Here is a 27,874-nt window from a genome sequence, read left to right as displayed (position 1 = left end):
TGTCAATCAAGATTATGATTATTCCACTTGCTAACTAATGAATGCCAAAAAGTAATATACTGAGACGTGGATAACAAATACGGCACAGATCATAAGTACATGTATAAATAAAAAAATAAAAATCTTCATACTGTAATCTAATCATTTCAAACAGAATGTTAAAAATGAGTTTCTTCCCAGCAATGCTTCAATGCTCACCTTCAACATGCCTGTAATAATGATGTGACAAGAAGACAATTCATTCTTTAAGGTCAAAGGCCATGTTTTTTTATTTTTTACAGCATTACTCCTTTTTCGGTTTCTGTAATAATCTAGACGCAAGTAGGAGGGGTTAAATTCTCGTTGGAAGACAGACAGGGTAAAGATTAAAAAAAATCCTCTGTGAAATAAAGACAAAATATATACATATTACATAATATCAACCGCCTGATAAAAAAAAAAGTTAAAAAGAACATACACGGGGGGGAAGAAAGGGGAAAGTGCATTTAAGGCAACTGCTAGTTAGCTGAGTTTGCACAAAAATAGTCTCAGTCATTCCCCTTGGTAAAGTGAATGGAGGGGGGGGTCATAGTTAATGTCCGCTATGTAATGAGATGCCAAGATACCCTACACCTGTGAATGGAGCCAGAGGGGCGATATGATGGCAGATACACTAGCTCAGGTACATAGGGAACAAGCACAGTCAACTAGTAAATATTGCAGGGACTGGGCAGTTCACTTGACAGGAGAAAAGTGGAGCAGGTGTCGTGTTGCATTCACTTTCTCCTGTTTCAATTTGGGGAAGTGGCAAGAATTGTTTCTTAAAAGAGGGTTGTTAGTATCAAAGACGTTATTGTTAGTAAAAAACAGCAGTAGAGAGAGAACCTGCAGTGATCTTGGGACAGAGAAGAAGGAAGTACTGATGACATGACTATTAGATTTGAATTTTAACCGACCAATCCTATGACCAGAGTTGATAAAGATATTTTGCAAAGTAGTCCGAAAATATTTACAAGTTTGTTAAAAGATCAAGATGTTACTTTAAAGGGCGAACTGAACGTTGCTCAGGTGAAACCAGCACCCACCGCTGGTCAACCAGAGCAACTCATGTTTAGACAGTAGATAAATAAATACAGTATGTGTGACAGAGGGAGGAAAATTAAAAAGGGAGGCAAGTATTTCATTATACCACATTCATATTCCAACGATTTTTCAGTTATAATTTTCAGGGCAATAAAGTTCATCTTTGCAGCCGTCACCACAATAAAACAGAGCATCGTATACCCTTATGAGTCATTTATAAACTACATCAACTGTTCAAGCTGCTTCAGAGAGTAAAATAAAAGTGCATCTATTCACAGAAATAAAAGGGGATACTACATTAAATAATTCAGACACATGTACATATCAACAAATGTATATATTACAGTACAGAATAAGGATGTTTTCTCAGTTGGTATCTTGGGACACAGTATCCGAGTGGTAGGAGCTGTAAAAAAGAAAGACAACCAGAGAGTAAAGCTCTTACAGTCTGCTGGTTTTTGGGGAAAAAAATTAAGAAGCAGTTTCTGTGGAGATCCAGGTTGAGTGGAGCTGGATCAGAGTGTCATATCCGCTGTGATCTGCTTTTCTTTCTCTTTTTACATCTCTTTGCTGTTGTGTGTGTCCGGTGAAGACGTGTCAACCTTAGTGTCCTGTATCCCCACTTTTAGTGTCTGTACACACCAGTCTCTGCAGTGCAGTTCTGTCTTTTTTTCCAGGTATAACCGAGGACATGCCAGCCAGTGTCGCACCATGTCCTATAGTGTTCCTTATATATAATCTGACCTGAGACCAGTTAATGGCCTCTGCACTCATGGGCCCTGAGTTAGCTCGCTTCTATATCACCAAGAGGTTGCATTCGTGAAGAACGTCCTTTCTGGTTTGGAGAGGAAAGGAAAGAAGAGAAAAAGAAGAGAAGTTGTGGTCCGGCGGTTTGTTTGCCTCATTGTCTATGAGTGTCTCTATCTGTTTATATTTCCACTGTGGCTAAATATTGATGAAAGACATATTATTACCCTGCATGGCAGAGAGAACATTTCCCAGGCTTTGGTTTGGATTTGTCAAAGCACGTGTGTGTGTGTATGCGCGTGTTTGCATCTGCATGCGTCTGTATATGCATGCGTGTCCGTAAACTGTGTGTATATAGGTGTATGTGTGTGTGTCTGCTTCTACTGTAAGTGTCTCCCTAATTGTGTGTCATTCTTGCAGCCTTTTACAGTAATCCCAGCTGTTTGGAGAGACGTTTAACACCGCTGTAAAAAAAACACAAAAAAAAACGTCTTCCTGGGCAGTATCCTGAGAACCCTACCCCACTTAAAAAAAAAAGAAGAAGAAAATCTTAAGTGTCCATGGCCAACACAACACATTCACCTATACTGACAGCAGTTACTGATGGTATGACACTAGCAGCCACTGCTGCGCACATTGTTCCACACTTGTCCAGAAAATAAATAACACCGTAGTCACAAACAATATCTTCAAGCTGAGACACCACCTGAGAGACAGACAGGGAGAGAGAGGAGTAACATGGAATTAGAGGAGTCAAAAGCACTGTGTCAAGCAGATTTGATACACACTGCACGTTTTATTTTATTTTACATTTACAGACCCCAAAAACTGTTTGCATAATTTTAAAACACTTATAGAAACATAGGTTAAAAGCCAAGAGGTTACAAATAAATACACATGACAGGGAGAGATGGCACTGTTGGCTTTCTGAGTTATTGAGACCTTTCAATAAGTAAAACTGATATGCTGTTGTAATTTGTGTGTGTGTGTGTGTGTGTGTGTGTGTGTGTGTGTTTGTGTGTGTGTGTGTGTGTGGGGGGGTAAACATGTACATTAGAAATGCCGGTTACACTTTACTTGAAGGTATCTACAGAAGAGTGACATGACACTGTCATGAATGTGTCATAAACATTATAAACAAGTCATAAACGTTTATGACATAACGCTTCTTTTAGTAAGTGTCATAAAATGTTGTCATGACAAGTTATGGTTATGGTTAGGGAACTTTATGGTTAGGGTTCATGTGTCATGACTGTGTCATGACAGTGTCATGTCACTTTTATGTAGAAAACTTCAAGTTAAGTGTTACTGAAATGGCTAAGTGGAAAGAGGTCAAGAGTGCAAAGAGAAAGATGGAATAAAAAGTGAATATTTCTGTGTGAAGGCAAGGTGAAGCAAGTAAATGTGTAAGACGGACAGTGAGCAGACCACGGTCAAACACGTTTAGCTTCTGGAGAGTACTGAGCCTCCCAGTGGTCACATTGTGGGGGAAAACACATACTGTTTCAAAATGTGACCACTGTACAGTTTGTAGTTGGTCTGTAGTTTTCTTTTTGAAACATTAAATGCTACCGTGAAGATTATGTACAGGCCAAGAGTATTTGTGTAGATTTGATTGTACAATTTACACTTTGATCTCACTGGCTGATTTGCAGTATCTGCAGTTCAATTATCAATTTCATTTAATAGGGTTATGGGTAAATACCAATTTAGATAACTTAAAAACCTTTTTTTTTAATAATAATAAATCCTCTGCTTTTATTCTGAAGGTCAGAAGCCCCTATCAGGAAGTTTCAATAATAATACAGAAATGCATCTTGACTGAGCGCTTGTCAAGGCCAATTCCGGCTCTGTGGCCCGAGTATTCGCAGCTTTTACTTTGGAGGCTACACAAAGCCAAGACACTTGCTGTGCAGGTTCTGCTTTAATGGAAAAGTATTTGACCGAGGTCCAGAAGAAAGACAGCCGTGGTCTGAACTTTCTACTCAAAGCCCTTAGGACTCACCTCTGCTACAGGACACGCCAAAGACTTCAAGGCCAAAGGATGAAGGCAAGAGAAAAGAACAAGAACAGAAACAAAAACTGGGGAAAGAAAGAAAGAAAGAAAGAAAGAAAGAAAGAAAGAAAGAAAGAAAGAAAGAAAGAAAGAAAGAAAGAAAGAAATAGATGAAGAAGGGACAAAGAAAGTGAGAGAATTAGAGGAACACTCAAGATATGTTAGTAACAGCAGAGACAGAGACAGAGGTTCACTGTACAGGGAAACTAGATCGTAACATTTATTAAAACTATTCACACTTCTGAATATTACTTATGTAAGAATCTAATGTGATATTTTACTGTATCTTTTTGAGCTTTCATGAAAGTGGTCTCAATGTGAAAAGGGAGAGAATATAAATACACTGAAAATTCAATTTATTTTAGATTCCACAAGCTTTAGGACGAAAAATCCCATAATCTTGTCTGCCTGTAATGTATGCATTGCCTTTTTTTTCTTTTCTTTTTTTACAGAAAGACATAAAACATGGCCTACCTTTTCCTCCAGGTCTTTAATCTGCCTCCTCTGGATTTCTGTCTTGTCTTCAAGGTCACGAATTCTCTGCAAATATTCAGAGAAAAAAACAGTAGTGAGCGGTCAATTATCTCTAGCCAAGAGAGATTCCAAACGTACAAATGAAACATAAAAACCTATTTCTACACAGGGCTCTATTATCACACACACACACACACACACACACACACACACACACACACACACACACACACACACACACACACACACACACACACACACACACACACACACACACACACACAACACAACACAAGACACACACACACACACACACACACACACACACACACAGATATGCACAGAGACACAGACAGACACAGACACACACACAGGTACAGCATAGACGGACCTGGTGTGCCTGGTGCAGCAGCTCCATCCTCTCCTGGAGGATCTGGCAGTCGTACTCTCGACTCTTCCTCAGCATCTGCCTCCTCAGCTTCTCCACCGCCGTCCGCAGCTCGTCCTTCTGATGCTCATCCAGAGGCTCGCCATACTTTATCACCTGGAGGAAGAAGACAGGCATCAGGCACAGTGGATACCATGATCGATTTTTATTATTATTAGTGAAACAACAGTGACATACAAGGTAAATGACACATACAATACATAGACAATACATAAACATATTAGGGGTGGGGAAAAAAATCGATACAGCATAGTATCGCGATATTTTTCGTGGCAATACTGTATCGATACACAGACGCCAAGTATCGATCTTTTACGATATATGTGTTGGTCAGTTTGTCTGCTTGACAATCCCATTTTGCAGCAATAAAATGGAAGTGAGATGAACAGACAGAGAAATTTATCTTTTTAGATAAAACAGATGTTGACAAAATTGTCATTTGGGAACATCATTTGAAATTGGGAAAAATCTGAAGTTGGAAAAAAGGTAATACATTGCAATATATCGCAGAATATTTAAAATCGCAACAATATCGTATCGTGACATAAGTATCGTGATGATATCGTATCGTGAGGCCTCTGGTGATTCCCACCCCTAAAACATATGTATAGACAATGAAAAACAGTGAAGACAATAACATACAGCATACCACAGTTATAATGATGTGGTAAGAGGCAGAGAGAATGGTGAGTGAGAATGGAGTTTGTATGTATATGTAGTGAGTAAGTGTATAAATGTTGGGGTGTATAATTCTTGTAACAAGATCAGATGCTTCAAGGAAATATGATTCCTGGAAGATTTCTAGAAGCCATATAACATATAATCTTATGATTCCTGGAAGCCCCTGTTTTCCTAATTGTTGTGTTCACAATTGCCGAAGTCATAGTCATTAGTCAATTTATTTGCAATAAACCTTGTAAATTGGTCATGTGGTCTCCATGTTCATAGCACAGATGTTCCAGATTAGCGGGATGTGCAGGATCACAAGGATGTATGTCAAAAGCCCATCAATAATAATCTTTTGTGACGCATTTCTTGACATTTTAATTTGATAAACCTTGCCCCTCCAGTATCTCAGATGACATAAATGTATCGGATGTTTTACAAGAGGTTGACATATTATAACAACTGATTTTTCTTTTGGTGAAATGTACAGTAATTGTCATAACAATAAGTCTGTAATATGTTGAGACATGAAGCACCTTGTCCTGCTGCAGGGCGTTGTATAATGTTGCTTCCAACTCTTGGATTTGCTGTCGGGAGGAGAAAACATGGCTGTTGTTACTTTAGATGTCATACACACAAAAATGTGTACAATGCTGTATTAATGTACCTACATTCACTGCAGGCTTTACCCTGACCATAACTACTACATGCATAACCCCAACCCTCTAGCTAACCCTGAAGCCAAGTCCTAACCTGGAAAATAAATTATAAACCTTGTGGGGACCTGAATATTTGTCCCCATATGGGAATTGAGTCCCAAGAGTCTGAGACTGTGAACGCACGCACGCACACACACACACACACACACACACACACACACACACACACACACACACACACACACACACACACACACACACACACACACACACACACACACACACACACACACACACACACACACACACACACACACACACACACACACACGTACCAAGTAAGCCTGGTCCAAGGCTTGTTTTCTGTAGTCCAGCTCCTCTTCTAGATATCCTTTCTGTTTACAGAACATATCCTGTACAGAATAAGCAGGTCAGAGACAGTAATTAGGGGTTATAATTTATTTTTTTTGCAACTCAATTATAACATAATTCTTTATTTAAACCAATATTTTGCGACCAGGGTCTAAGTGTTATGGCTTACTGGCAGCTTCAATCACATTACACAGGACTAGAGCTGCTGTGTGAGCCATTAAAAGTAAGAAAGCATGTATATTCAAGCAGAAGGTCACTGAGGGAATCAGAGAGGTAAAGACATACAAATGATTGTCCTGTACAGGATTGCTTTGACTCACCATCTCTATCTCCAGGTCCACCATCTTCTGGTGCAGCGCTGCCTCCGTCCCCTCAATCTGTTGAATCCACTAGAGGGCAACAAACGGCAAAACATGAGCCAGCACAGCACAAACGATTCTGTGCATTGTTTTTTTCATGTTATCAGAAGGGACCACGATGTGGTATCCAAACTTACCTTTTCTGCAAGTGACAAAACAGTGCTAGCCTGAATAATGGCCACTTGCTCTTCATTTCTTAAGTTCTGTACAGGAGGAAAAATAAAACTTGTATTAATAATGTGTTTCATTTAGCATCATATGCTGATGTGTTGAATTCCATATGAATTACCCCGTTGTCTCCCAGGATATCTAAAAGTTTGATGAGATCTGGTATGCACACGTCCTGTAAGGAAAAAAGAAGAAAGGTACTTTTATTGTCACATACACATACATGTAGCAAAATTAATTATCTCTCTTTAAAGGTGCTCTAAGCGATGTTGGGTGACGGCACTTCTTGTTGACGTTTGAAGTATTTTCTAGGGCTGCTCCCTCTTTTCTTTAGTCGATTAGTCATGTTTTATGCTTTTTTCATGCTGAATGACTTATTTCCAAGAAACATACGAGCACATCTCTGGTAAACACAAGAATTAAAGTGGTGCTTTTGCATGACTCTTTGCGGAGAAACTCAGATTTACAGATCTTTCAATTAAATCAACTAATCGATTAGTCGATTCAATTGAATGAGTGTTAGTTGACTAAGAATTTCTTCAATCGAGCACAAAGGAGCATACAACAAATGCATTTTCCTTTAATTGTTTTTGTAAAACCTTAAATCAAGATTTCTTTACACTATAAAATGTTCAGTCAATTGATATTTGCTTGTAAAACTAAAAACAGTCCTTAAAAGATGCTCTTACAACAAGGGAATTCAAAAGCATTGATCTTCACAGCTCCTGTCACTGGGATCTGCTGCTTTTATACTTTATGATGAATTGCTATAATAAAAGCAGAGGAGTCCTTCTCATTGCGTACCTTGACCCCCTCCTTCATACAGTAGATCTGCAGTGCACTGACTCCCTCAGAGAAGGGATGCATCCTCAGGTGGTTGAATGGAGGGGACTTCCTCTCACGCTCCTTCGACAAGAGAACATGCATATTATTATAGAGAGGATTTACTGTAACCAAAACTCTCATCAGGAGTCCATATTAGACCTGGATGAAACAGTATTTTCAATCTTACTGGCTTGTTTTAGACTGTCCGTTTCAAACAGAACACAGATGCTGACATTCAGAGCCAAACAAAATTCCCTGAATCAATCCTTATGTGACTTTTTATTTCCAATGATGACGTTTAAGTTTCAGTAGGTGGTGCTCTTTGCTTTGTTTAGCCATGAAAATGCTGACTACCTATATTTGAGACAAACTGCTACTGCCGCTTCCATCTGAAGAAGCATCAGACAAAACGCCTTATCGCAATTATATAAGCCTTTAACTAAAATCAAGGTTAAATCACTGTGATCAGTTCATTGCAACACTGTACTAAGCACGTCTGAGCGATCTGTTCTCCTCTCTGCTCACTAGGTGGCAGCTTAGGCCCTCACAAGCTGCCGTCAGTGTCTGCACTGCAGCACAGAAGGAACACAGAGGCCGCTGTCAGCTAGTTATCAGCTTGTCCACGTGGCTGAATTGCTATCTTGACAGGATTTCAACATAGCATATTCATGGTAGGAAATTCTTTGTGACTCACCTCTAGCTCCAGTATCCTAAACTCTAACAGTTCATTTTGGTCTTTGGAGTCTTGTAGCTCCTGCTGCAGCCGACTGCAGTCTGAATCCAACTTTTCCACCTAGACACCATAGAGAGTTAGAATAAATAAGGAGACAGGGAGAGGTAATTGTCCAATAATGTCGACTAGAGCTACAATATGCTATGTAATATGATGGAGATAAAGTGGCAAGTAGGTAAGTCATAACTGTAGGACCTCAAGGCTTTAAACAAAGCTAATTACCAAATGTACCATCTGTAACAGGCGCCATCAAACTGATTTAAAAAAAATTAAAAAGATTCAAACAATTATAATCATATTTTTTAAATCAAACCAGTGCTGTGCATAGAAGAAGGTAACTTAATCACACAACAAAACATTGACTATCGGCACAACGTACGTTTTGACAAATCAGATTCCTTGAATAACACTAAACACACTCAACAGCGCAATCCACACAATCACCTTAACCTCTTAATTATTGTAAAACAAAGTTGAAGTCCAACCTTATTATAGAGCTCCTGATTCCTTCGTAGGAAGAGCTGCTTCTCCTCAACCCATTTGGAGTCCTAATAGAGGACATAGACGGTTAATGCATTAAATCAAAGCTAAAGTAAATAAAAATATGATTTAACACATTTCATTTCAAAAGGTATCCCCTGTTATGCAAAAAAAAACAATTTGTGTGTCCTACCTGTCCCTTCAGGGTCACTTCCTTCTCCAAGTCCTCTATTTTGGCCTTATACCTGAGAACGTCTGCTTGGAGCTGCTCCTGGGCCTGAAACATGAGCAAAACGGACATGCATTAGCCATTAGAACACTGTTTTTTCAAGTGGGCGTCTGTGCTGGTATTGCCGGGAGTACATGGACGATTTTTTTCCTCTGCCTAGAAGGTAATGTTTTCGGTTGCATTGGTTTGTCTTGTCCTCGAACTCGTCCATGCTTCCTGTTTCCTCTTTGTTGCGTGCCACTGAAAAAAATAGAGTGGTGCGCCAGCGAGATCTATGTCATTTTGACGTCACATTGGCGCGTGTCAGCTCGACTGTAAAAAGGCTTTAAGGCAGACAGAGATATTGCATTGTCTTGGGTGCCGCTGGGACTAGCCAAATAGGCCACCAGCAGATTCAATCAGTTTGTATTGTTAAATAGCCTATCACTTCACCTTTTTTTCACAAGAACCCCTTGATTAGCCCAGCCCACAAACTTTTGTTACAATCCAGCCTTGTTGCTAAAAATCATTTTCTTCAAAATGGACCTGTGATAATTTGTCTCTTCTGCAAAGCCTGAAAGGATGCTTTGTAAAGTGTGGGCCGTTACCTGACCATTGTATACATGTATGCAGCTACATTATGTTTGGGCTGTGCCGTAACTCTGTCACGCCTCTTCACGGTCCCAAAGTGCACAGTCAGCTTGCAGCTCTTGTAGTATTTTGATAATTATTTTTGGGCTACAAATGTACCTTTTTACTGAACTGCATCTCTCTCTCTTCAATAATTTACTTCTAAACTAGGCCCTGTAAGACCCTCAGTTGCAAAATTACAACAAAACTTGAACTAAAAGTATAAAACGTTTTTAAAGACATCATTCACATCAGAGTCATGGGATCCTACTGCCCTTTTAGTATCATTATTAAGGAGCATAATAGACTATCCAAAAAAGTATTGTGTGAATTTAGTGGAATGTGTAAATAGGATTAGGAAGTAGCTTGTCAATGAACAGAGTTTGCATCCTCTTCCCTCTCTCAGCACTTCCATTCTCTTACAGGAAAAACCAAAACTGGCTTGACTTGAATGAGGCTTTGTATTATATACTTTTGATGTACAGATGGAGCCCCAAATGAACAGCAGGGGGTTGCGAGTAGTTTCCCTTGGTGAGGGGGGTCCTTGAGGCATGTCAGTTAATCACAAAGGGTTCAGTACTCAAAAATGGTTGAGAATCACTGAACAACTTACAGTACTATTGACCCTTGGTAATGTTTTTTAATATAATAATCCACTCTGGCGGCATGACACAACCATGAATCAACCTACCAAAAACAGAAGTACTTTTTTGTACATTTGCTTTTACTGAATGTGATCAAATGCCTCAGTGAGTGGCTATTTTGAATGTGTTTGTGATGGTAACATAACAGTTTCTTAAGAAACTGAAGATTGGAAAACCATAGATCCAATTTCAATCAAGTTTACTTAATCATTTCACAACTATATCTAAGAACAAAACACAAGGTAAGAATACTTGGGTGCACAAAGAGATTGAATAGGGTTAACATAAAATAAACAGTGATTTTCTCACTGTGTATTTACCTTGGCTTCCATCTCAGCGTCCAGAATGCCTCCTTTCTGTTCCTGCAGCAGGGCATAGGCTCGCTGTAAGGCCTGATACTCCCTGGTCAGCTGCCGGAAACGCAGCTCCGACTCCTCGTTGGCTAGACCCTTGTTTGACACACACAGGTTAGAGGCTTAAGTCTTTGGCTGAATTGGGCTTACAGTATATCTCTTTTCAGATGTAACTGAATGGATTTGATAGACAAATGACAAATTAAAACAGAATGGTCTAAAACTGAATAAATTCAGGATATTGGTGTGATTGTAAATGCAGTCATTGTGACTGATCTCACCTCCTCTAGGTCTTCATCTGGAGTAGCAGGAGTTCTGTCCATCCGGAAGGAAGCCACTGAAGATGTCTCAGAGTCCATAGACTCCTCATCGTACCCAAAATACGTGTCTACTACGATGTGTCTCTGCAGAGGAGGAAGACAACAAAAAGAGTTACTGTACAGACCTAAAAAACTCTGATTTCTAACAATTAATATGCCTTTTTAACATGGCCTCAGATGAAAATCACCACTCATCTGTGTCCCTGAAAGCTTTTTCCTTTCCATTGACATTGCTGCATTCAGCTAAATATGCCTCTATGGTAGTATCATTTACGCCAGCAACAAATGTGAATGCAGGTTTAAACCATCTGGCAGTTTTGACATACCTGAGTATCAGAGGGTGAAGTTGAATGTTTGAATTTAGATTTTTGTGTTATTACATGACTCTCTAAAGGTTTTGCTTCCACAAGACTCACTTTACTATATACAGAGCCTAGACGTCACATCAACATTTAACAAAGTTTGGAATTAAGTTATAAAATATTGTTGGAAAGGATTTTTACAAAAGATGCCCCTTAGCTTTTCAATAATACAAATTTGTTAAAAGTGATGAAATATTTATTTATTTACACTGTTAAAAACTGTTTACCGGTTTTATATACCAGTAACCAAACCAAGTACACGTTAAGATAAATAGCTAGAAAAAAACATAATTATCTCTACCTTTATTGGCCTCGAACTTCTTTTATGCCTTTTCTTTCGTAATAGTTTTTCCCGGTCCTGGAAAAAAAAAAACAGACAAATGGAAAGAAAATAACACACCATTGTAAGATGATCCATTTTTCTTTCTTCTCTTTTCAAGTTAAATAAAAGAAAACAAAATTATTGACAACACAACACTGAAACCAGCTCTTTCACACAGTTCACCGAAGATGTCAGGAATCATAGGATGTTGATAGAGTTTCACTTGTTAATTGTCTTGTGGTGATCAGTCTGCTTATTAAGGACACACTTATATTAATTTTATAAAATAAGCTGCACAGAGTGCCTGGTTACAGATACAATGTACATTAAGTTGGTGCAGCGACAGTGGTGGAACTTTATACTGCAGGTATCCTTGACTGAAGAATATTGCTGTTATGCAAATAACCACATGAATGACTGTAATGACATTAATTATAATATGACTATTAATGATCTGAAAATCTTAAATTCTTAAATTTTTTAATATATTTATCAAACACAAAAGATGCAAAAAGGAAGGTGTACACTATACTGTGTATGTTTTACTAGGGTTTTTTAGAATAACGGGAGCATCCAGCTTCCACATGCAGAGCACAGGATCAACCCCCATGACCCCGATTGCCTACTGTGCACAATTACTGAGAAGAGCAAAATCCTGCTCATTTGCACCCTTAAGAAATAGAAAAAGACATACTCTTGTCAGCTCATCGATCATGGTTTGTTGCTCCAGGACTTGAAGCTTGAGAAAGGCTATTTCCTGGTCATCATGTGCTTGGTCCAGGTCGTTCAGAGACTTCAGCTTCTTCAGCGGAGGATGAGAGCTGATCTTCTCCTTCTGCAGACACACAGCACACACAGAGTTCATCTAGGTTAATCTAGGGTCAAACTATCATCTGTAAATCAGTCTGTCCCTTCTTCAAATAAGTACTAAATGTGCGTATATCTGATGCGAATGTGACTTTGTGCTGACCATCTCGTGGTTCTCCTTGGCCAGGATCTTGAGTTTCTCCTCCAGCTTCTGGATAGTCTGAGTCAAATCATCATTCCTCTTACTCAGCAGCTTGTTCTTGTCCAGCAGTGGCTTACACTGCTTCTCTGACTCTCGAACTCGCTTCAGCTGGTGGGGAGAAAGTGACACAAGGATATATTCAACTGTGAGGAAGGTGTACAGTGAGAGACAGAAGCTGGGAGATGTGAAGGAAAGGCAAAAACATGAAGATAAGTGATAAGACGGAAGAGAGAGCAGGGCTTTTCTTTAACTAAATCATTTTGGTCCTACCAGTTCATTCCTCTCATCGACCAGTAGTGAGTTCCGGTCTTCTAATTTGCGGATAGTCGAGTTAAGGTCAGCAATGCGCCTCTGGTTTCTCCTCAAGTCCTGAAACACAAAAAAAACAACAATCTATCATGGCACTAATCCAATCACTAGCCAGGTGTAGAGAAAAAACTTTGAATTATTTTAGTATAACACCAGGAGGTTATAATTGTTATACTTTAAATTCTAATGTGCTCGCATCTCATTGACATTAAATGTAAATCTCATGAATTCACATTAACATGTTAACAGTGGGTCAGCTCATGAGTTGACACGTTTGAATTATGACGATTGATTGGTTTCTGCTTTTTTTTGTTACTTTGAGCTGGTCATGGGACAGAAAAATTTCTGGCAAGTTTGAGGGTGCACAAAAATTCTGAGCGCCACTCGGCCTGCAAGACAACATTTGATCAGCAGAATCAGATTTGAGCGTGCAATCCCGATCATGCGTGCGCTGCAGTCTCCTCTTTCCATTATCTCCAGCTGTTTGAGCACTTGAGATCGTAACCCTAAAGTTAAAGTCTGCACAAGGAAAAATATATTGCTCCTCTCTACGGAGCGGTTGACGCTATGCTCTCAGTTTGAGTTTAAGACTGTAAAAAGTGAGCGCGAGCAACTTTGATCATTACGAGCATGAGAATCCCTATTGCTGGCTCACATGTAGTTACACAAGTCCTTGTGCATGCTCAAATCATGTGTTACAAAACCGGGCATGGCACATTGGCACCACAAAGTGGTATTGAAGGGCTAAAGCAAAGAGGAACAAATGGGGTTCAAGAGACAGGAAGGCTCCCATGGATAAGTTGATATTATGTTTGATATGAATGAGTGGAGCATGGGACTTCTCCTTGCCATTCCTCTCTACTTACGGGGCTACCACAGTGCTCTGCTCCATCTCCAGCCCTGCCTGGAATCTCTCTTTTCGGACTTCCCAGGCCGCACTCCGCCTCCTTGACGAGGAACAGTTGTTCGTCCAGGGCGTCCTTCTGAAGCTGCAGCTTCTGTAAGAAACCCACCGTTGACTCCAGTTCCTTCTCCAGACCAAAGATGGTCCGGTCTTTAGATTTGATTTCATCCACCTATAGTGAAGGAGAAGGAAATAATAGTGTTTTTCAGAAATTGCTGAAAGGATATTACACGCTTCTATTTATTTCCAGTGTCACCCTGCTGTAGCTAACTTTTGTCATTCGCCTTGTAAAAAAAAAAAGGACAGTTATGTTGAAAATCAAGTGACTCAAGACAGTAAAAATAAGAAACATTTTCTGGTTCCTGCACTGCCTTTTTCAGTTTTTTTGTTTGTTATTGTAAAGTACTTCACAAGCAGACATTTCGAGCTTCGAAATGATACCTCAGGAACCCAACAAAGTCACCACTGCCATTTAATATGTTACATTTGAAAAGGTTATCCTGTAGCTCTACAACAAACCCTTTCACACAGTTCACATGAAACAGAAATGTAACAGATGTAATGGGAACAACGATCTACTGCACTATGCTTTGTCCCTCTTCCCATGCTGCATAGATAATATCTTAATCACGTCGGTTGTTGAGTGTTTTGTAGCAGTGACTGTGCCTACCAGTCTGCGGATGTCCTTCTCACAGTCCCACTTGATCTTGGAGATCTGCTCCTGGTGCTGCTGGTGCTCCACCCGCAGGTCGCCAGCCTTCATCTTGTCGGACTGGATCATGTTGCTGAGAGCCTCGTCGGTCTGCTTCTTAGCAGACTTCAGCTCCACTATCTCCTGCAGGAGCTTCACTCTCTCCTGGTCAAAGAAGCGACGTGCATCCTCCTTGGCTTCCAGGGTCAGTGCCGTGCGCACCTGAAGAAGCAGGGGGAGGAAGAGGGAGGGTTTTGATGTGGCTTGGCAGGATTTACACAGAACACTTATCGGGAGTTTTTTTTTAGATTATCTGGGGAAAACGAAAGTGAGTAATGAGTATTTATTTCGAGTGCTTCCCGCATCTGGAGCATATTTCTCAGAAGTGAAAGTGATTGTCCTGTGCCAAGCCCCTCTGTCCTGGTTTAGTTCCACCGCCGCTGCTTTGTGGATTTTTGTTTTGGGTGAAATGTATCTGTTTTTATCTGTTTCACAACTGCAAAATCACACAATAGCTTCACTGCCCTTGCTTGACCTCACCTTCTCTCCGCTGCCGTCGCGCATGGCGCTCAGTGCCGCTTTGAGCCTCTGGTTCTCCTGGTCTTTGATTTTGGCGTGGCGGGCCAGCTCCTGCTCATGCTGCCGTGTCAGGTTTTCCCTTAGAGCCTGGAGCTCCTTTTGCTTTTCCTCGTGCCACTTGGCCCGCTGTTCCGTCAACATGGCAGTGTGACGGTGCTGCTCCTGCTCTCGCACCCGCTTCACCTCCTGAAGCTTGTCGCGCTCCAGTTTGCTCACCTGTGAGAAGAAGAGGAGAGAGAAATTAGGTTATTTTACATAGCGGGCATTCCTACTGTTATACTCCAAGTGGGCACCAGTCATTGTTTCTTAACATTTGACTCTCTGGTTTATTTTGTATCTTACTTGATTCAATTTTAGTGGATTTTGTTAAGGTTAAAAGGTTATATGGGTATATGGTACCTTTACTACAAAGAGCACTGCCCTTTACTACCATATCTTTGAGTGATGTTCAATTGTAATTGTAATTTTTAGGACATTGACTGCAACTAAAACACAGACCAAATGATTTTTTTTTTACACAAAACACATTCTGCTGTTTTCCTCTCAGGCTGTGTAGTGATTCAACAACCTTCACAAGTGAGGCTGAATCCAAATGTCAACCATCCAGACTTCTGTACAGTATACGCACCGTAATATCTTACCGGCGTCACGTTAAGTCTGTGACAGCATTGGGCTAAGACAGGACTTCAGAAATCAATTGTTGCTATTGATGCACAGTATAAATTATTAATGTTATTATTCCTCTCTTTTGCATCGTGACATACATACTGGTAGGAACTATGGCTAATCTTCCAAGCAAGGTCTAGTAAAGTCTGCACTCCAAGGGGTCTCTCTAGAAGGCTGTAGGAAGTTCTGCAGGAAGTTCGCTTGGGGCCTCTGAGCACTCGCAGACTTCCCAGTGCCGCCAGGTCCAAATATTTGGATCCAGCCTAAAGGGGCTTTCACACTGTCGCGCTACATTTACTAAGCATGCCTTGAATGTCAGCTACAATATTTGAAATATTCAGAGGAAATGCATATATTTTGATGTTTTACAGTACCTTGCATTTTTCTTGGTGTAGCTCTATCTGAATGTCAGTCAGCTTGGACCTGAGTTCTTCATTGGCTGCCTGTAGGGCAGAGATGAGCGCTTCGGGCTTCTCGCTCTTCGTACGCCCTTTCTTGGCCATTGAGTCAAATACTAGAGAGGCTCTTCTAATGCATTCATTGAGACTTCACAGAAACTTTCCAAGGCACTCCGAAGGTTTCCAGTTCCTCCTCTTTCTCATTATCCTATCAGAAAAAGGGCTTGGGTGTGGAGGAGAGACAAAGACAGAGAGAATGAGACATAGTAGCAGATTGACATAATTGAGACTTTGTGTTTGTGCGGACTAGCCTGCGCTTGTTTGTGCGAGCAGTGTGAGTTGAGAAGTGGCGATAGTGAAGGATTGTAGATGCAGGCCAATGACAAGAGGATGGCTGGTTCTCATTTTCATATTTATATGTAAACAAAACAAAGAGCTGGCTCCGGAAGGCTGTTCTTCACATACCAGAAGAAACGGTTGTCTGGGTACGCAGAGTCTGCGGTAATCCTTCCTGCCCTACTATTTGCCTTTTCTTTCTGCACTGTTTGAGGTCAGCTGACAGCCAATGACCAGCTGAGTCCCGCAGACAGACATGGTTATAGGGCGTATACTAAAGCAGCAGGGCTTAAACTACAATCACATGATGAGAAAGGGTGAGGGGCCCTTGGTGGGGTCACTGAAACTTTTAATTTTCCAACACATTCTCCACCATGCAGGGACGTGCACAGACATTGTGGGGGGCAGGGGCTCAAGGAAGAAAGAAGGCCTAACAGTTAATAAATAATTAACTATTTTAAATTTAAACAAAACGTTAACTATAGTAACACAACTCTGACCTACCTTACCAATTTTTCTTATTTACCTTACGCAATTGTTTGATAGATTGAATAAATACTCAACACAACAATCAGTTAAAACAGAGATGTTTTAGTATTAGTAGTTAATCACAAACAGCAAAGGAAACTGCCACAATGTGCATGTTTTCTATGCTACTAGTTTCAAGTATTTATTAAGAATAAGTGACAGCAAAAATCTTCCTTTTACAGGAAAAAACACAGCGCCAATAATGAAAAAACATTGTTATTATTAGATGAGGAGCCTACGCTCAAAATGATGAAGTTACTGTTTAAAGCAGGACATGTTTTTCATGTTGTGGTCAATTTAGAGATTTTGGTCTATTTTGCTTCCATGTCTTCTTTTACTATAATGGAAATAAAACTTTTCCTTTTTTTAAATTACATTTAGATGGTATTTGTTTTAGGCTGAATCTGTAGATTTCTTCTAAATAAATCTACAGATTTAAACATTACATTTAAGGGGGAAAGACTCTTAACTCATTAATTGGGGAAGTTCTGTGCTTATATGTTTTAGTTTTTGTCTTGTTCGCCTTGTCAAACGAATGCAAATTAGCACATTTTAATTAGGTAATGCCTAATTTGCATATCAATGTAGTGATTGTGATGACTTTATTAGACACAGATTTTACTGTAGTTGTTCACCTGGAGTGTCTCCATTAAGTACAGTACAGTGTGCAAACAGGAATATATATATAGTGTATATTTATTATTAAAAAATAATTATACATTCAGAAAAAAGGGCACTTTCTCTCCAGGAAGAAAAAGGGCAGGTCAGTGCAAGTGCCTGCCGCCATGCTTTCAAATTAAGACTGCATCCCCACAGTGTGTGTGTTAAACTTGAACTTGCTGGTGGTGACACATCATGACAAGTTGTTTGTATCTCTCAATGTATATTGCAAGCATTACTGCAACATTATGACATGACTCACCAGGTTAGTGTCCTCTATATACTTCAAATGTGAATTTAAGATGTGCAATATCGGCAGAAAGAACATTGTGGTGTGCCACAGAAATACACAGAACACACAATTTGTCAGACCTGTTGCTTCAGATGACAAAGGCTGATAGGAAGAAGGGTTAAGACCTTTATCAAGTGTGTGCACAGGGAACTGAACTGAGTCTGTTTTTGCATAGTCCTCCCTACCTACACATACACAGAGCAGTCCCTATGTGCAGTACAAGCTTTTCTTTGGCTTTTGGCTTTTCCAAAGACAATGTGTGTACTGCACACACAAACATATGAAATCACTCAAGGGCACTTGACAGAGAAATAGATGTTATTGCAGATACACTACTGCAGTACTACACTTTGCTATCAGTGTCATGGATCGAACAAGATATCCTGTAGTTACTGGTTGGCTAAACTAATGTGGTTAGACACAGTGTGACATTACTATTGATTAATTACAAAATGACGAATCAGTCTCTACTGATACTTGGCATCAGAGTTGTGCTTTACCACAGCCTACAGTATGGTACCAATCAGCACATTGTTAATATCTGCATGAATTGTAATCATCTCTGAATTACAACTTGTGGCTCCGTTTGTGAACAGATTTACAGAACATACACGGGAGCAACTTACAACTTATTACAATAAATGTGTTTATAGTAAAACTATTTTACATGTTGCATAGTATCCTTCAAAGTTTCCAAGAAAGGAACTGATATGAAACTGTAATGTCTAGGAAAGGATTCCTGGAAAGGACTGTGTAATTTGATACCTTCTATTTGGAAAAATGTGTTTCCCAAATAGTGAGGAATTCTTCTGGAAATTAGCAACTGCTTATGGACTCTATCCAGCTATGGAACTACTATAACATATTTCTTTATTAATTCTTAAAAACTCAAATTAATGAGTGGATACTTACTATGTGCACCGTCTCTACAGTATATAACCTCCCAAATTCAATGGTTAAAAAAAACATTACCATGGCTGCACATCATATTGCTTAAAGAAATACTGTAATATAAAACTGTGCATATGGCCATTGCACACCACATATTTTGCACATTATGACATGCATTAAGTTTAGGGATTATTGACTGTGATGCTGTAAGTGCGGCTGGCAGACTCTTATGTCATTTCTAAATTACTTTTTTTGTAGTAAAACTGTCAACATTCAACCACTTGAAGCACTGTGAAAAGAACACTAGTTCAGCACATTTGTTTAAAGAATCTACAGAAACATTTTGTTTAAGCTGCTTACTTAATTGTCTGTATAATATGCCCTTCTTAAGTCCCAACTTAAAACTGCTGTATTATTTAAAATAAGATGTTATTTTGCGGTACAGAAATGATTGCCCATGATTATCTCATAGTGTAGTATATAGAGTTTTGCCAAAATTTGGTTCTTTTATCAGAATCTCAAGTATGTTGATGGGTTTCCTTACTGTACACTTCTTAATGACTTTCCACAAAAGTGCATGTGCAAATGAACGTGCACACCATCCTGCACAGCCATGATGACTCAGTAGGAGTTGGATGGTGTCCGTCATAATCAGAGGAGGGATGACATAACATCGCTTAGAAGATTTTGAGATGCAGATTAGAGATGAAGCAGTCGTGATCGTCACATTAGGTCAACATGGGCTCATCACGCTGCAGGGTTATGGTGCCTTTTTAAAAGTGCTGCTACTCTTTTTACTGTAAGTATCACTTACGGACGTTGACCAAGGAAACATTGACGATAATCACTGGACAAGTAACTGCACACAGATTAATATATATGTCAGCACATTGGACGGAAAAAAAACAAAGCAACCATTGTCGGACATGATTTACACTGTGAAAGAGGTTCAAACACTTTGGTAATGTAACAGGCGAAAACCTATGCTTGTAATCCATAGCTACATGATGAATATGCAATGTTTTGAGGGAACTTCAGGTTAACTTGATTTAGTGTCATTAAAAATTTCCATTTTTTTCACATATAAAACATAACAAGGCATGATATATCTTGGATTTTGACAAGATATATCATGATGTATTTTTTGATGTTTTTCCAGGCAATAATTTATAGTCTTTCAAATAATTAATTAATGATCTACCCTGCTGCACACTTATACTGTCAGCAGATCTTTGAGGTCCTCTGATCAGGGCTTACTGGCAGTTCCCTGTACTAGGCTGGAAACAAAAGGTGACAGAGCTTTTTAAACAATCGCTCCACTTTACCACATATTTTGAAGAATGACTGCATCTGTTGAAATCTTAAAAAAAAAAAGCTCAAGACGCATCTTTTTAGTCAGGCCAAATATATTTATCTAGCCAAATTGCAGCCTGTATTATTTTGTATTTAAGATTTTGTGTTTTACTAAGATTTATTGTGGTTTATTGTGCTTTTATGACTATGACTATTGATTTTAATGTATTTATTTATTTGGCCTGTGAAGCACTTTGTGACTTTGTCTGTGAAAAGTGCTATACAAATAAATGTTACTTACTTACTTACTTACTTACTTACTCCACTGTATAATACTTACTCCACTGTATAAACTGTCAGTCATATAAGTGACTGTGAGTTTCCAGAGCCCAAAGTGAAGTGTTAGGCTAAACTTGCTAAACGTCGAAAAAAAGATTAAAGAGCAAGAAAGTTTGAGTTTGAACAGCTTTTACCAGTTGATATTATAATAGGTGTCCTTGAATAAAGGTTCAGTAGGTAACTTTTAGAAATAAATAAAAACATTTTGTCATATTTGCTGAAACAGTCACTATGTAAGCAAAATATAATTATCATATTCTGACAGAAGTACATGAGCCAGATGATCCGTGGTAAAAAAAAAAAAAATGTTCCTCTGCATCCTTCTGGTGCTCCTAAAGGCATTTTCAAGCTTCCACCACGGCCGAAGGAAAACAACCAATCAGAGCCAAAGAGTCTGTGATGCAGTGTCAATCACTGCTCCGATCAAACTGTCAATAGGCAGCACTCATCAAATATGTCAAGATCCTGCTACTGCTGGCTTTCCTATACAGGATAGTTATTTCAGTTAGGTTATTGTTCCAATCAATATAGCCTACTGGTGCTGATGTAGTACCATAATCAATATACAATAATGTATAATATATAGTATAATAATACAATAAACAAAATGTTTTAGTTCTTCCTATTGTATCTCATTTTTATACACAAAACTAACTAATTATACTAATTTTAATTCTACAAATACATCTGATTAGTTTTTACATATTATTATGATATTGGTACAACTTTTTAATGTAAGGCTCCTTTTATAAAGAGTATAAAATATGTAACTAATGGCTTTGAGGTTTTCTACAGCACTTTACGTGAGGGTTTGTGGTAGATACAATCAGTCAGAAGGACAAAGCAACCCAAATGTTGTACTTGTTAATAAAGCTTTAATAAAGCCAATACTTACAACGTATTAAACCACTACATTGGTGCCTTATCAAAAAAATGGTACAATATATTTTAGAGCTGCAATGATCAGTCGATTAACTGTTTGATAAAAAAAACCCACAACTCACCATATTACTAATACTGTATTAACCTACAAACCATCCACAGCAGCCAGGTAATGTTTGGGGGGAGACTAGATCAAGTCAATCTGATTACTGTCATATTGCATTTTCAGACTGCACTGAGAAATAATCTGCTGGCTAGTCAAATAAACATAACACAGCCACAGACAGGCAGCAATACTGGGCCATGCACAGCATGTTGCCTCAGCGGTCTAACCTCTTATTTTTATTTTTGAATGTATTACTTTCACTGTGTATCACTCTGCTCTGTGGACATGACTGATTGAAGGGGTCGGGATAAAAGTTAGTTTCACTGTGTTGTCCCTTCATTGTTGAGTTTAACAAACAGCAGGGATCCTCATCATTTCAACTAAGCTTGATCAACCTTAGAGGCATCTCAATCTTCATCTCGCAGACACCATGGTTCTCATACAAACTCCCAATAATATTCAGTATTTTTTATATACATCATCTTCCTCTAAAGTTTAGAAATAGACTTGTGGTTGCAAACCATTTAGCAACTTCACCTTAACAGAAAACATCTGGACTAAAAGACAATGACTTTTGAAAAAAATGCCATATTCCCAACTAAGCAATGAAGACAGGCTGGCATTATAGTACTCAACAGTTGACACAACAATAATCACCTTATAAAGCATCTCTCCAAAAGACACATCATGAGTCAACATCAATGCAGGATTCAAGAAATAAGAAACATAGTACCTTTTACTCCCGATGGGTGTCATAACAGACGAGAATATGCAACAGCTAATGTGCATTACTAGGTTCTCAGACAAGAAATGGCAACTGACAAAACTGAAGACCAATTTATACGGACTCTGCAGAAATCTCAGAGACTGACACGAGTCAAGGAAATCGCTATGGTCATATCAGAAAGGGTTTAAAGAACTGGATCTTGCAAAAGCTGGTTAGGATATCACTATAAGATGTAGTGTGCAGGTCGAGCAGACAATACATCACACAGTCATCCCTTAAAGTATTATTTAAATTACCCTAAAATGGAAAGATGTGCTAAATAATGCATTCATACAGTACGTAATTTTCAGAAATCATGTAGTGGCGTAACTGTTATGATTTACACACTGGATATGAACTGTAATCATCCCTACAACAAGTAGGCTACACAGAGAGGGTAAAGCAGGATGATTTTACTATAGGGCTAAAGAACAGACTGTGCACATGGTGTATTTGTGTACACTTATTTTCCTATAATGTTATCTATGCAGCAGTGGCTTTATTGCTTGGTAGAACTTAGCTTATTAAGTAAGCAGTCTGAGCCGTGGAGATACCTGTTATCATCTGCCAGAGCTCAATGGTATTTGTTTTGTGTCACACAAGTGGTCAAAAACATACAGTTAAAAAAATGTGTCTTTCCAGTTATGCTGAAAAAGCAGTCCAACAAAGGGCTTACCGGTACAAAACATGCTGCTTACTTTCCAAGCACCACTTTATCTGAACAGAACACTGGATCAAATCAAATCTATAAAAAAAATTAAACCACATTTATTATTTTACTGTGGTCACTGGGAACATGCTTTTAACACAACGTTGATATATTATAATCTGCTATGATTGACAAATGTGTCAGAAATAGTACATAATTCAGACACGTCGCAGCATTAGCATACATTTGGAGTTATGTTACTGCTGTACACCAAATAAAAGTCCAATATTAACAAGGCCTTTGAGTTCTGTTTTGGTTTCAACGAGAGCTTCAAAGATTAATTGATTAATCGATTAGTTGTCAACTCTTAAATGAATCGCCAACTATTTTAATAACCCGTTAGTCGGTTTGAGTAATTTTTTAAGACAAAAGTAAAAAGTACTTTGATTCCAGCTTCTTAAATGTGAATAATTTCTAGTTTTGTCTCTCCTCTGTGACAGTAAACTGAATATCTTTGAGTTGTGGACAAAACAAGACATTTGAGGACGTCATCTTGGGCTTTTGGGAAACACTGATCCACATTTCTCACCATTTTCTGACATTTTATAGACCAAACAACTAAAAGAATAATCGAGAAAATGAACATGAATAGATTAATCAACTATGATGAAAGGTACTCGTTAGTTGCAGCCCTAGTTTCAACCAACTCCTGGGGAAAAGATCTCGCTAACTCTGTCCATCTTGGTGCTGAGGAGGTAGCGTACAGTGGGTTTATCACAATGTTTTCACTGAAAACATTCGCCTGCTGCTGGAAAGCAGGTGGATTAGAGCAGTGAGACCGAACCATACAGTGCGATCTGTAAAATCAAAACAATTAGCTAGAAAGATGTTCAAACGCACAATGGAGCTGCAGAGTCGAATAATAATTCTCTTTCACATGAAGCACACTGGCACCATGACCCACTTTTAACTGCTCAGACATCAATTTTGGGTGTTGGCGCTGGGTTTTCCAGACGGAGTGTACCAGGATACTCACAGAAACGCAAGTCTTGCTGCTGCCTGTCAGCTTGAGTCTGAAGGCCCTCTGGGGTCTTATGGTAAAAGCCATGTAGACATTTATGTTGGGTTTTAAGGACAGATTTTTTTTTTAAGTCTTCTAATCATTTTCATGATAATTTGGCCTGCATGCTAATGCTGCATTTAGCTAAATCAGTTTTGCCAATGAAAGAGCCAGTGTTGTGCAAAGTTGCAATGTCCATCAATATTAGGCAAGTAACATTTAGAAATGACCACTTAAGCGTGTAAGAGCTGAGATTAGACATAAATAGGCATCTTCCTTGCTGCTCATAAACAAGAGGCTGTGGGTTGTGTAGTTTTTCATTTCCAAAATAAATCTTTCTACCTTTTGCCAACATTTTCTATATCAGGACCTACCATCTGTCATCCCCTTCCACTCAAACTATTGTACAAGCCATAGTTTGCCTTGGGTTACTGTTAGTACTAAATAATAAGATAAGCTTTGGTTGCTTTAGGGGATCATATTTGGAGCTTCCATAAGCCTTCTTAGTGTGTTGAGGATACCAGCCAGGCAAGACATAGCCTAAGGAGCTCTGTAGTGAAGCAGTTGACAAAATGCTGGTCGGAATTGAGCTACAGCTACTGGTGGTAAACATAAAGGAAACCTGCATCTTCCATGTAGTATTTTTGACTTGGCATTGCACATATTATATATCCTGAACTTTTGCAAACTGCTGATCAACATTTTTGCACATCCTGCAAAAAAAACATACAGCCTTCTTTTCTTATTCTAAACCAGTAATATTGTAGGTTATTGTGCCTTTTACATACTTTTGTATTGTAATATTTCTATTCGTTATTAATGTTCTTGTCTGTTGCAGTACAATACTTTATTGTTTATTTCCTTTAAATATGTTTATGTATGCACCAATCACCAAGGCCAATCCTTTGTAAGTGCTATTTACGTGGCAATGAATCCTATTCTGACTCTGATTTCTTAATATTGAGATAATGTTTACCGAAGGCAATCTATTGTTCATTTAAAGTCATTTTGACTTCAACAAATGTGCAAAACATTTTTAGGAAAGTGAGGATTGGTTTCTACCTGGTCAAATTCCAAATGTTGAGGAAACAAAAGCCCAAAGGCAAAGCCTCCCTTAATATGTAATCTGGTTATGATTGATGCATTTGATTTATTACATAACAACGGAAAACTGACAGATAATACATCAAAATAATACATTATACTGTTTTTGAAGAGGACTTTAAATGATGTTAGATGATAGATTACATGAAAAGAAAATCTTACATTTCCAGGCTATTTTACTTTTTACTAATCCAGGTTATGCAAGATGGCAAACGTTAGTCAGGCTGATACCAGCACTGCCCCAATGCCAATAAGAATCTTTTAGTTTAATCAGTCAGGGGTCTGCTGTGATGTAAGTTGGTTCAAAGTGTCAATGCATCGGCTGGAGTCATTCATCACTCTCCTGCTTGTTTGTTTTTTAAATATGTTGGTCTGCTTCTTAGTTCAAGCCAAAACAGACTTCTAATATAGCTGCCTGAGGTCAAAATACCAACACAGTGTATAAACAGAGCTCTCATAATGCTGGGGGAATACAGGAAAGTGCATCAAATGTAAATCATGTAACAGCTGGTTACACGAATAAGACTGACCACTAATGGTAGATGAGCAGTAACACGTGGAGGGCAATATATCGCTGAAATAATGTGACAATATACAGAAATCTAATCAGATTGTGACAAATTTGTAGAGCAATATTAATATGACAGCTCCAACCAAAAGGCCGAGAAACATCATTGCCACTTATGAATCATACTGCCTGACGCTGTCAAGTTTATTATTGTGAAAACTGAGCTCACATTTCCTTCAAAAAGGGATTCATCAAACTTTATTTTGCTCATTTTTATTTTATCTTCTTGCTTCATTTTGCTTCATCAATGTGTGCTATCGAACGGCCCCTTCTTTTGCAAGTCAATCCATAAACTATTAACTTGTGGGGCAGTCACTAGCACTGGCCTACACATCTGTGCTGACCCTAAAAACAACAGTGTGACAAATGCCTTCCCAGCAGGGGTGATGTGTGTTAAATCAGGCCAGTGTAACTCCCTCAGGCAGTTACAGGCTGCAGACCCTGTGCCTCGCTCTGAAGGCCCTGCCAGCCCACTGTGGACTAGCATCCTCTTGCAACATCACTGCAGCATCCTTCCAAAACATAGCCAGTAACGTGTGATGACCTGTCAAGCACAAAAATGCACATACTGCAAACCGTGTGTGTAATTATGTAGCCCATGGAAGCCAATGCGCATCTGGCTGGCTATTTGAGGTACAATCACGAACAGCTGGGAGCTTCACTGCACAACAAGTACGGCTACCAATAGCCTACCAGTCGCAGAAACACACACACACACACACACACACACACACACACACACACACACACACACAACACAGAAGATGTTCGATGCAGCGTGAGCATCCGTCGTGTGTAAGAGGGCCCTGCATGGCGATGAAAATCCCCACATCTCCTATTCTCGTCATCTTCGAAGGGCTTGCTACTGTAGGCCAAGCTCTGCCACTTCCGACAGCCTGCTGAGCCGATGCTATACACGCTCAAACGTTTCCCGTGTTTCCTGTTATTTTACACGATGCTGGTATTTATTACTGCATTGTTACCTCTTCGCTTCAGTGCAATCAAAACGAGTCCAATATGTATCTCGCACCGCAGCTGAGATGACCAACCTGACTCAAACCAACAGGCCCGCTAGTCCGTCCCAGTAACTCATTCAGACGATGTTAAACCGAACGACGGCTGTATTTACACACAGCTTTCCTTACCTTACCTCGTAATCGATTCACATCATGCGTGGAGTCTTAATCTGCATGAAACCGTGCCCAGGACATGCTACTTTTTTGGGGGGGTGGGGGGAAATCGCCCCGTCTGCTATGGTCTCAGCATCAGCAGCAGCCCGTACAATGAAGCAGAGATGGCCGGTGGTGATGATGCTGGGAGCCCCGCCCTCCTCCCCATGCAGCCACAATGAGCTCACTGGTTTCCAGCTCAGCCACCGGCTCCGGTGTCTCCGCAGTCCGCCAGCACACAGCACAGACCCACTGGAAACGCTCTTTTGGCCTAAACTGTCCATAACAGTCCACATAACGTCCCTTAGAAGTTCTGCAAAGGTTGGGGAAACGTGGTCAGTGTAACGCTTATCAGTTCAATTTTCTAAGCACAAACGGACATTTGGAAAAACAGAAAAATGGGTTCAAATATCCAATTTTTAATTTTTTTTCCACCTTGACAAATAAAAAAATTGGATCTTTAACCTGTTTTTCCAATTTTCTGTTTTAATTCAGAGGATCAGAAATTTAGAAAATTACAAAATTGCGGCAAATTATTCAATATTGCAATGGTATTCTCTTCCTCTACTTTGCGGAATATGCAGGTCACTAACTGCATATGGACCAAAAAAAACTAAAAACTGATAGACTTTGGGCTCAGAGGTGCTTGCAACTGATGGTTTCGAGTGTGTGTGTGTGTGTGTGTGTGGGGGGGTTGTATAGGCTGTAGGCCTATGTTGTGTTGTCAACATTTATACAGTGCTGCAACGTTTAATTTTCTAATGATATGATTGCAACAATTATTTTC

At 39.3% G+C, this 27,874-nt stretch overlaps 1 protein-coding gene across 3 annotated transcripts; it reads right to left on the bottom strand.

Annotated features, from left to right (window-relative positions):
• Window positions 1-237: 237 nt before the first annotated feature.
• jakmip2 (janus kinase and microtubule interacting protein 2) lies at window positions 238-27,227 on the bottom strand. 3 transcript variants are annotated; one of them, XM_039778058.1, is made up of 24 exons: window positions 27,069-27,227; window positions 16,421-16,667; window positions 15,342-15,596; window positions 14,781-15,023; window positions 14,073-14,282; window positions 13,168-13,266; window positions 12,859-13,005; window positions 12,583-12,723; window positions 11,868-11,924; window positions 11,166-11,288; window positions 10,852-10,980; window positions 9,243-9,326; window positions 9,055-9,117; window positions 8,531-8,629; window positions 7,816-7,917; window positions 7,133-7,186; window positions 6,981-7,046; window positions 6,805-6,873; window positions 6,448-6,525; window positions 5,990-6,040; window positions 4,731-4,883; window positions 4,340-4,405; window positions 3,815-3,891; window positions 2,379-2,515 (listed from the first exon to the last, which is right to left on the bottom strand). In XM_039778058.1, exons 2-23 carry the CDS (start codon window positions 16,547-16,549, stop codon window positions 3,841-3,843), a joined length of 2,469 nt encoding a protein of 822 aa, XP_039633992.1. In that variant the 5' UTR covers window positions 16,550-16,667; window positions 27,069-27,227; the 3' UTR covers window positions 2,379-2,515; window positions 3,815-3,840. The 3 variants fall into 3 exon arrangements, with proteins under 3 accessions (XP_039633991.1, XP_039633990.1, XP_039633992.1); XM_039778057.1 differs by lacking the exon at window positions 3,815-3,891 and having other exon boundaries at window positions 238-2,515; window positions 27,064-27,227; XM_039778056.1 differs by lacking the exon at window positions 3,815-3,891 and having other exon boundaries at window positions 238-2,515.
• Between the last annotated feature and the right edge of the window lie 647 nt (window positions 27,228-27,874).

This window comes from Perca fluviatilis, chromosome 16, assembly GCF_010015445.1.
Source record: "Perca fluviatilis chromosome 16, GENO_Pfluv_1.0, whole genome shotgun sequence".
Lineage (NCBI taxonomy): Eukaryota > Metazoa > Chordata > Actinopteri > Perciformes > Percidae > Perca > Perca fluviatilis.
Note: the sequence above shows the minus strand (reverse complement) of the source record. Positions and strands in the feature narration are given on the sequence as shown.

Coding starts and splice junctions, on each gene's coding strand:
- jakmip2 (XM_039778057.1), bottom strand. CDS start 16,549: ATGGCCAAGAAAGGGCGTACGAAGAGCGAGAAGCCCGAAGCGCTCATC. Junction 9,118..9,242: donor AAGTGACCCTGAAGGGACAG/GTAGGACACACA, acceptor GTCCTCTATTAG/GACTCCAAATGGGTTGAGGA. Junction 7,047..7,132: donor ATATCCTGGGAGACAACGGG/GTAATTCATATG, acceptor CCTCCTGTACAG/AACTTAAGAAATGAAGAGCA.